At 40.3% G+C, this 10817-nt stretch overlaps 1 protein-coding gene across 1 annotated transcript in view; it reads left to right on the top strand.

Moving 5' to 3' along the window:
* The window catches only part of LOC104166483 (cell cycle control protein 50C-like), an 8997-nt gene extending 301 nt beyond the window's left edge, over positions 1-8696 (top strand). Inside the window, exons 2-7 of the mRNA XM_009706426.1 lie at positions 775-885; positions 2144-2245; positions 3639-3729; positions 5928-6065; positions 7068-7277; positions 8390-8696. Coding sequence (XP_009704728.1) covers positions 775-885; positions 2144-2245; positions 3639-3729; positions 5928-6065; positions 7068-7277; positions 8390-8577 — 840 coding nt within the window. The 3' untranslated portion in view covers positions 8578-8696. The remainder of the gene's footprint in view (positions 1-774; positions 886-2143; positions 2246-3638; positions 3730-5927; positions 6066-7067; positions 7278-8389) is intronic.
* The last annotated feature ends 2121 nt before the right edge of the window (positions 8697-10817 follow it).

Raw genomic sequence — 10817 nt, 5'->3', positions numbered from 1 at the left:
TAGGGAAAAAGCCTCGAATTTTTGCTTCTGGATAAAGGTGATAGTAATGGCTTTGCACCTTGGACATCTGTCCAGCAGCCAGTATTCCTGTGAAAATCCTCAGAGATAGTTGGTCACCAATAAAATCCAAGTATTGGGTGGTTAACTGGGTGGTAGCATCTGAAATATGGGTGGTAATTACTGCCAATGGCTGGTAATATCTGAAATGTTGTCATTATTTCCTGAGTTTTTGAAGGGAAATAAACTAATCCCTTTGATAATATTTAGTAGTAGAAGAACATACATGTTTGCTGAGGCAAAATCTTAAAATACAGGGAGCCCTGATGTTTAAATGCCTCCTGGAGGCAAAGTTGGTTAGACCTGTGGTGGTGTTAATAGACTCTTGGTTGGAGCCAACGCTCAGCACTACATCCAGGCTGTTCAAGAGGGGTGGGCCATAATGCACGTGGGGATTTGTCAAGCATTACTTGATCAGCCAGATGAAGCTGCACAATTGTTCTTCACTCAGCACTCCTTTGCCGAGGAGCAGATGTGGAGGTTCTGCAGCAGTCATCAAAAGGCTCTAAAACGGCTTTAAACTAGGGATAAAATTTGTGAATGTTCATTGAGGCCAATTCCTGATTCTCTGCCTCTGTCAGTTTTTGACAATGTTTTTGGCAGTCCAGAGTCACTTAGGAGAGAACTGCTCTGCAAAGTCTGGGAGCTAAAACGCTAATCTCTTCCTATGTGCCTGTCCTTTATTACAATATCTCTGCTTGTTCACTTCTCTGACAGATTGATTATTCAGATAAATGCTCAGATTGTTCAAAACTCCGTGAAAATTCCTCTAACTGGAATAAGGAATGCCACTGTTCTGTTAATTTCACGCTAAAGGAAGATATATTGGTAAGTGGATGTGAGAAACCAACTCAAGTTGCTTAGTACCTCCTGTTACTTGTATCCCCATATGATAAAATTCACTAATTCTGCTCTGTAGAGTTGCTGACTAAATTTTCTTTGTACGTTTTAAAAACATGAAATACTCAAAATTTTACACTTTGCCTTTGCTATTCATTTTGGTACATGTTAAAGATAATCAAGATCAGGCTACCTCTGTCCTTGGTTGGGAGATGTCCAAGGAGAAGATGGGGATGGAGGAAGTTGTGTTTGATTGTGGAGGTGACTTCTCTCTGTATCTCTCTCTTAGAGTCAGTAGCAAACCCTTGCCCTTGGCCTGGGGTTAGTTGTTACTGCACTGTTAAGCTCTCAGAAGGAAATCTGAAGCTCTGACCACTTGTCATAAGTAAACCACTGTAGTCTTTTTTACGAGGGTTATGCTTTTAATCCCCAAGGTCCTTCAAATAATTCAAGTCTAGCAATGTCATTCTGCAGTTTCATTTGGGTAAAGTATCCTTCATTTCCTGTCCTAAACTACTGGGTCGTGTTGCTGAGACTGTTAAAATGCTTCATGTTCTGCCAAAGAGATCTTATGCTTAGTACTGCATAAATGATCCCTTAAAACTACAGTGCAATTTAAATTATAAAGTCACATTAGGGTTCTTCAGCATTGAAGAGACTGTTAAAATACTCTGTAATTCTTCAGATTACAGTCATGTTTGAGATGAGACGTTTATTTAACTGAATAATGGTTTTTTATAGTTTAATAATCATCTTTCCTGCTTGTATTTGCCTGCCAAGCATTCTCCGTTTAATTACAGGACTAAACTTTCCAAAGGGTTCAAATAACTGCTGAGAGGCAGCCTTCCTTTTCAAAAAATCTGAAGGAATTAAGAGCTAATGGGTACTTCTTGAAGTTTTTTATGCACCTTCTTTTATGGAAAATGAATTTCTGTCTCTACGAAGTTATTCATAGTCATTGCAGGCTCATGGCCAGCTGTGCCATCTTGAGCAAAATAATAATGAGGCATTTTTATTTTAGGTTTCATTTGGTGATACAAAGTATGTGCCAAAATACTAAAACTTTCAGTTGGGGTAAAGACTAGCTTCTAGCCAGTGTCCACTGAAGTAATTACTTTAGAGTGTAGTTACCAACACTTAAATATGAATTGAGTACTCTCTTCCCCTCTCTTTTTTAGCAAGTAATAGTATTTCTCTTTGTCTGCATGAACTCACCTTATTGAAGGGATTTATCCTTGAATTCTAGGGTGATGTTTTTATGTACTATGGCCTGCAAAACTTCTATCAAAACCACCGTCGATATGTGATATCGAGAAGTGACGCACAATTATTGGGTCGAAATGTAAATGTAAGTTTTCTTCTTTATATGACGAGATTGTCAGTATTTCTGTCAGGTGTACCTTTGACCATATGGAGAACTAACTAGGCGTAACTCTTAAGTGTGTTAAGATGGCTCTAAGGAATAAGAAGGCATACAGATTTGCAGTGTTTGATCTCTGCTTTTATGATTGTTAGGGCCATTATGTCTAATAAGTTAATAAGAGAGGAAGACTGAGGGGATAAATAAAAGATGTCAGTTCAGTGTCAGCAATTCTCAAACCTGCACCTTGTAGGGATGCTGATTAAAAATACATTGTCTTTTTCAAATAAATCTACAGAAAGCTTTTCCTGCTAGTGTTTTCAGTCTGCTTGGCCAGAAATGTTTTAAGCTGTGCTTTTATTATAGGGTTAGGGAATTAAGTTATTCTAAGACTTCCATTTTGCCATCTGGCTTTGGAAGCAGACAAGGAGCAGGAAAAGGTTTATGGTAAAATAGGTGATGATGTAGCATTCTAAGTATGCAACTTAGAGGTATAAAGAGGCGACTAGACAGCATTACATGCAGCAGTCCTACATAAGGAAATTGCAGAATGCAATCATTGCATTCAGTGTTTTTTACTTACAAATCTAAAACATGTTTTCTTTGGCTTAAAAGTAGCGTTTCTTAATATACACAGAGTGCACACACTGTCCTCTCAGTACATATGATGATTGTGCCATATTAATCTGTTTTTGCTATAAAATGCTTCTGGTAACTCTCAAGACATGTTGCCCATACATCTACTTCTCCAGGTGTCCAGTCAGCTTGTTTGTTTGCATCCGGGTGCAACCCCTTTTGGCTTTTGTGCCAATCAGATACATAGCTAATTCAAGTTATTTGAAAATATTTCTGTGTTTAAAGCTGAAGATTTATAGTTTCTCATGAACTGGGATAGGAGAGATATGATAAATTTGAGATGGGCTTTTGTTTTTCGTGCTGTGTCTTTGTACATCAAGATTTCCCCCCACAGAACTGCAGTAATGTGGCTAACTGCATCTGCTGTTCTCCACCACTGAAGCAGGTCAAAATTAAAAAGAAAGAAAAATAAGATATTCTATCGTAAGCCCAGGCTTCACTGGAACATTTTATATTGTAGCTATGTTACAATAGCAGATCCCCAAATGAGTTTTTGTAGTCTGGAGTTTGCAAGTCCGCAGCAGAATTTGGTGAAGACCTTAAGTTCCCTTACTGTGATATGGAAGGTGTTCCTCAACTACAAACCCATTCATCTGGATGTATCTCTAATATGACTAAAAGGTACTGGAGATTTAATTATTCAGTGGCTTTTCAGAAGAAGGAATGGGAGGAGAACATTAGCACCAGCAAACCAAAACAAAACGCTCAGGTTCTGTGCCTGATTGTTCTGTGACCTTGAATGCAGATTCAGAAGAGCTACTGCGCGCCTTTCACCACGTACCGAAATGGGACACCCATGGCTCCGTGCGGTGCTATTGCCAACAGCATGTTCAATGGTAAGTGGGTACCTTCCACATCTGCCTTACTAATTACCATTTGAAACCATTCCATTACCCCAATCCAGCTGAGTCCTGATATTGCAAGATCTCTCTCTTTCTCCCGCAAAAGATTTTGTTTGGCGGTGCTACTGTGGTGAATATGGGGCTCTGCTTCCTACTGTTCAGTAACTTGTCCCTCATTTTGAAAATGAGGAAGATTCTTCATTTACTAAGGCCCTCTTCAATGTAATATACAATAGCACTGAGGAATTGAGTCCCTGGTGAAATAAGGAACAATGATAAAACAGATGTAATGTACTTCCTAGCTAAAAAATACATTCTTGTACAGTGATGGGAGAGCCCAGATTCTGCCTTCCCACAGTAGCGTGCTTAGAAGGAGGTGACACATTCTTCACATTGGTTTGGACCTTTGGATCTGTGTGGTTGCATTTTCTTCTTTGGCTGCTGGAAGTCTTACTCAATTTGATCCCAGGTTTGATATGTTTGTAGTAACCTGGTGGGCATAATCTGCCTGTGAGTACATTTAGGCTGACACCTAGAGGGCTCCTAGCCATGAGCACCGGCACAGTTCAGAATGGATTTTCTTTGAGGGGAAAGGAGACAAAAAACATACACACTTTTCTCCCCTTACCCATCCTTTTTGTCTGTCCTCCCACCCCTTTTTTTAGCCTGTTCCACACAGCAGGTTTTGGCAATGAAGCAGCTGAGCCACCCACACCAGAGGACTTGTGAAGGGCAGCTGCATTCAGTAACTTCTAGATCCATTTGATTTTCATCTGCCTGTGGACCCACCTGCTCCCCTGGAAGTCTGATTTACTGGACTGGGCTCAGACCTAGGCCTGCAAAGCTACCTGCATGCAGCCCACACTGTTCTGGAGCCCTGGCTGCGGGATAGAATGCTCTTGCAGAGAACTAGAGATAGTAAGATTTTAAAATGCGGAGAGTAAACCTCCCAGTGTCTGCCTTTGCATCTGCCCTTAGTGCTCAGTGTGATGAAAGGTTCCAGCTGCTGGTGATGTGGAGGAGCAGGGTGATGTCCGAATCCTCCCTCTAGTAGCTTATTTCTGTCCCTCTGCTGTGAAAGAAGGCGCTTCCCATTCACTTTTGACAGTTTAGCTGGGTGTCTAATTGCTCTCTAATCTTGTTTTGTGAAATGAGGAAGATGGCCAAGTTCCTGCCATGGGAAAGGTTTTTAACCCAAGCTAGCAGGTAAGTAGGCAGTCAGGCAAGCAGTGAAGCAGGCAGAGCTCAGAGAATTGCAACTCCTGTTAATAAACTAGTGACAAACAGCTGGGGAGGTAGTGGGGCACAGAATGATCATTTACTCTGAAGAGTGTGTCTGAGCCTCAAGGAGCTGGCTGAACACAGGTTTTCTAGCAGGTTAAGAAAAAAGTATGTTTTCATTGATGCTCATGCAGTTGAGTTGTGTTTCTCATGTTTCCTAAAAAGCAGCCCCTCCCATCTGTATCATGTAACTATCCCTGCCTGTCATCTCACTGGATGCCTAGGTGTTTACATAGATGTTAATGAGACCTATAATGTTTTTACTTTATATTAAACTACTCTAAGTAGGAAAATATAATGGATGAAAACAAGTTGCTTCTTACCCACCAAAACAGGATGGCATGGTTAAGCACAATTTTAACGAAATGTTTTTTTGATTGAAGAAAGTGTTCATGTCCAAGTTGGTAGACAAGGTCTAATAAGCATAAAACTAAAGCAAAATTTTCTCCGAAGGATCATGGGTTCCCTTAATTATGCTTTCACCTCTCCTCTATGCTCTGAAAACACATGTTATGTATAGCAAAGCAATCAGTTTAGGACAACTGTCAAAGAAATAGTAGGGAACGCTAACTAGGAGAGTAACTTATGTAGCTAGAGAGCTCCAAAAGTGATTTGCAAAGAAGTTAGTTACACCGGAGTTGATGGACATGAGATACTTGCACATATTTATACACAGGAATTCAATCGGATTATTGGTAGGAGTATGTTCAGTCTTTAAAACTTCAGAAGTTCTAAGGCTCAGGAACTTTAATTCTTCTTGTGGAATGTACAGTAATGATGAAACCTTTCCCAGGATTTTTTTTGTTTTCTATTCACTTGAAAGATGCTTCAATGTGACAGTTTTTGTTACTCATGCTGACGATTAGAATGACTCTTTTACTTGTATGTATTGCTTCTTGTATTCCCTGCAGATACTATTGATCTTTTTTACAATCTTAACTCATCTGTTATTCAAGTACCACTGCTAAAGACTGGAAACAGCTGGTGGACAGATAAAAATTTGAAATTTCACAATCCAAAATCACACAATCTCTCTTCTGCGTTCGCAGGTAAGAATGGTTCCATTGATACTCCTTATTTTTGAATGGCTTCTCTACCTCTTGCCTAGTGTGTAAGGGTCTCCCATTCTGAGACTAATTTTGCCTTTGGGAGAAGTACCTCCCAAAGCAGGTTGGAGAAGCAGCTTTAGAGGGTGACTGAGAGCAGAAGACAGATTTGCCCCCTCCCCCCCCCCCCCCGCCCCCTTCCAATCCCTGACCATAGAAATTGGGAGAAAGTGGTTTTGGAAGACTGAAGTTAGCCCATGTCAACACCCTTCTGTATAGTTTAGTTTCTTGTAATGCTTAATCTGTCCAGAGAAAGCAAGGATGCAGTCACTTTATTTTTTCCTGTTGAAAACATCTATGAAGGAGAATTGCATGTCACGTCTTCTTCATGGCTTTGCAGATTCTTAGGCAGTTATGAGACAAGCGAGGCTGCCTTCGTCACTAGTTCTGTTTCCTAGGACTGTTTCCTTGTTATGGTTGATCTGTATTGAAGTGGGACTAAGCTCCCTATTCTGGATCAGGGCAGTGCTGTGCTGGATGCAATATGCAACAGTTAATTATCTAAGTAGTTTTCATATGACAGATACTAAATATCATAGGCTGTGCCGTTAGACTGCAAAAAGTTGCCTTTCCGGTTGTAAAGGAATAAATTAATGTATAAAAATGAAGGCAAGCGCCTCACTATAAGAGAGCATGTTGCTTGCTGAAGAAGCAAGAATCCAGAAGAAACAGCATTTTCATTTGTGCAAGTCACTTTGTTTTTCCTGTGCTTGAAGTTTCTAATGTGCAGCAACCCCTGGCTACCGTTAAACTCTGTTTGTTCATGTTTGAGATGAGTGGAGATGCTTGGGTGAAAAGTGTTACCTAGCATATGTAATTTTTCAATACTGGACAGAGTCTTTCATATCTCATATTCTGGATTGGTTGTGAGTAGGCCCAGAAGTTAGTCTCAACTGCTGCTTTTACCGACATTATTTCTTTCTTGGTTTCTTTCTTTTTCATCAGGGACAGCAAGACCTCCTTACTGGCAGAAAGCAGTATATTTGTTAGACGAGGAAGATGAAAGGAACAACGGTTATGTAAATGACGACTTAATTATCTGGATGCGAGTGTCAGCCTTTGCTACATTCAGAAATCTTTACCGTCGTGTCAGACGGATAAGGCAGTTTGCGGACGGCCTCCCAGCAGGGAATTACACTTTTCATATTTCTTATAGTATCCTTTCAGGTTATCCAAGACTATTAGATAGTTAAAATGAGATGGAAGTGGGTAGAATTTGATGAGTAAAGTGGCAGAGAAACTAAGCAAAATACCCCAAACTAAATCACCGTGAAAAGACCTAAGTTTGAGGGTGATGAGATACTGCAAGTGAATTTTCTTTAGTCTGCGCAGATGGAGTTAAGATACGTTACTCAAATGGCAGCGCGTTGACTTTGGATTTCACTTCTGAGGGGATGGGGCTACTTTTGGCTGGAGTCAGCACATAGGAGATTTATACAAAGGGTAAGACTAAAGAGTGGGAACCTGAAGAGATGGTTGAAGATGTTGTTTTAGCTGACATGTTTAACAGTGGCCTAATCAGATGTCTAGACACCCTTACCGGGGTGCGCAGAGTGCCAGAGGTATCCCTGCCGTTGAGAGCTGTGCAGGATGCCTGTGTCAGCAGAGCACTCAGGCGGATTTGGGCCACGTGCTATCAGGAGCTTTTATGCTGGTGAAAATGCACTCTCGCGCTGAACAGCATTGAACTGTGCTGACTAAAGCACTTGTTTTGTCAGCAGGAGTTATGTCAACATGACTGTAAATTTCTCTTCTCTCTCAGCTGATAGAGCTATGATTTTAAATGTTGTGGCACAGTTCTATTCTGAAAGCTTCCACGTGGAGAGGTGAAAGCTAAAATCATATAAAATTCTGGGTAGACAACATATTAGGTAGAGGTGAGCATTTCGCCTCAGTGAGGATATGTGGAGTATCATCGTGATAAGCTGCCCAAAAGGCTCATTTTCAACTGAGTGTTCATATCAAATTAGTGCAGTAGCAGTTACATAAATTATGAATCTGAAATTTATAATGTAAAAAAAGAAAAGTTTCCATGTTCACACAGAGACTGTATCTAAAATAACTGGATTTCTTACCACCAGCTGCTACTGCATTTTTGGACCCAGAATAGCAGAGACATCACAGATCAGTTAAAGGAATTTTTGTAGCAGATGCAAATCTCCAGACTCTTTGTGCCTTGGGATGGTTTTTGAGCATTTATGACTACTTTTTCTCCTCCTGGAAATAATGTAAACTTTGTTAGTGAAATCTTAACATCCTTCTATCAGATTTCCCTGTTACCAAATTCAAGGGGAGGAAGCAAGTGATTCTTTCAACCGTGGTATGGAGTGGTGGAAATAACCCATTCCTGGGAATTGCCTACGTGTTTTCTGGCACAGCAGCAACCCTGACAGGTTTTGTCATAACTGCCATACACTTAAAGCTCAGAAAAAAGAAGACACACTTTCGGAAGTAATAAGGTTCACTGGCCTTCTGAACAAAGGCAAAGATGTGCTGTGAATGAAGAACTCGCAGCACAGACCTTTCATTCTTTCCCCTCAGCTCTGGATCTGTTTCAGTAACAGGTTTGGTGAACATAAGCAAATTGAGGGGCAGTGCTATTCCATCATCCAAAACCAAATTTACCTGAGGCTGCATCCTTAGTAATGTATGTATGCTCCTAAATTTGTTTGCTAGGAAACTTGTAGTGAGATGAGCTTCAAACAACAGACGGCATAGTGGGTTAGAATTGCAATGGCGAAGAAATTATATGGTACTAACATCTGGCCAGAAGTAAGGGTCCGTATTCATTACTTACTTAGCCCTTAATTCAGACAATATTTCTCTTGACCTATATGGTACTTTGGATGGGTACAAAGTGAGGTCTTGATCCAACAAAAAGCTTGAGCAGGTAGAACTTGGCGCTAAAATCTGTTTGTGGGCCAGATGCATGGGCTGAATGGCTTGGCTTACATTTTATATACCTTTTTCAGCTATCCTGAAAAAGCAACCAGTTTATCACAGCATATTCATCATAGTTTGATACTCGATTTATGATTGAATACAGAGCATTTTTTAGGAGTTTGGAGTTTGTTTAAACCCAATTTATTGGGTTTATGTAGATACTGAGACTAACCTGCAAAGCTAGAGGGCATCAAAACACTGATTTACATTTTTTAAATTATGATTTAATAGAAAGCTTAAATTAAAAACTCCTTTAATGCTAAACATTGTAGCAGAAACATCTACCTAATGTAACTATTAGGCCACAATTGCATTCCTACGTACCCCACCCTTCCATGCAAAAGTTCAGACTCTTACATGACATGAAATGTCTCTTCCTCTTTCAAGCCCCTGTTTCTGTGATGTGGTGACTTATTGTCAATCAAAAACAAAGCATCAGAAAATCTGTCAACTTAGTTTTCAGAAAGTATACACTGCAGCTTATGAATAGGCTCATCAATTTCATGTTTCATGTTAAAAATTGTGCACATTTAGGAGTTATTTCCGGTCTCTCACAAAATGTAGGAACAACACTGAAGAATTTAGGTCAAGTATACCATGGTACATCCGAATTTTTTTAAATAATTTTTTCTGTTGCAAAAGTGCAAATGGAATAAAACACTTTAATTCCTTTGATAAGTACTCTGTGTGCCTTACCTGCCCCTCCCCTAAAAAGCCCTCTGCACTAAAACAAGAAAGAAATCACAGATTAGAGCAAGAGAAGGGAATGTGGCACAGGGAGGCTGCGTGCCAGTGTCAAGGGCGCCCACATCTGCTTTTACAAGTGTCTCAGGCACTTAGGAGCTTGTGACCTTTGACAGATGGCCTCTGGTGAATCTGTTTGCAGCCACAGAAGGTACTGTTTCCTTTAATCTCTGCTTCATAATTGTGCCATGAGCAGCAGAATGGTTGCTGCTTAGGTTCACAGCCTGGCCTGTTAGTACAATCTCACTCCATCGATGGTTTATGCTGACCTGCTGAATCCTGTCTGCTTTTCCTGGTCTGGACCAGTCACCTCCATCTGAAAGCTGTAGAAATGGAGTTCCAGTATTACAGATCTTTGCATCTAAATCTGTCAGGAGCTGTGGGAGAACCCTACCTCTCACTGCGCTGGACAAGACAGAGCATGAAGCAGTACATCTAGCAATGCTCATTCGTCTAAATCACTTTTAACAATGAGACGTGCTCCTAAACCTTTTAAGTCCTTTTGAAAATGTAATCCCACGCAGCCCTCTGGAAAGCCCTGATGGGAGTTGCTGCCAAAGCTGAATTTAGGATTTCTGGCTCCAAACTGACCACAGGAGCCTCTTTCTTTTTCTCTTTCCTTTTTCTTTTTTTTTTTTTAAATCCTCTGAGAAACTGACTTTCAGGAAATGATATGTCATCTGGGTGATTAAGTCACAGTGCAATTGTACTGATTTTTTTTCTTCATGAAGTATCTGGTAAAAATGTTAGTAAAAGGAGACTGAATAACAAGGTATGTATTTCAGTGAGTCAGTGTCTACCAGAAGAAAAACTTATTTAGAAAACACAGTCTAGCAAGTAGTGCTTGCAGTTTGCCTATTGTTTCCCAGAGGTTTCTGCAAGAACCTCTTCTCTTGAAATGTACATTGTCTTCAAACCCCTCCACAGGGAAAACCTGTCTTCAAACAAATCTTCCTCTTTCTGTTATCCCAGAAGTTGTCTAAGTCTTTTTCATCTTACCACAGCTTT

This window comes from Cariama cristata, unplaced genomic scaffold (genome assembly GCF_000690535.1).
Source record: "Cariama cristata isolate BGI_N322 unplaced genomic scaffold, ASM69053v1 scaffold1158, whole genome shotgun sequence".
In the NCBI taxonomy this organism is placed as follows: domain Eukaryota; kingdom Metazoa; phylum Chordata; class Aves; order Cariamiformes; family Cariamidae; genus Cariama; species Cariama cristata.
Note: the sequence above shows the minus strand (reverse complement) of the source record. Positions and strands in the feature narration are given on the sequence as shown.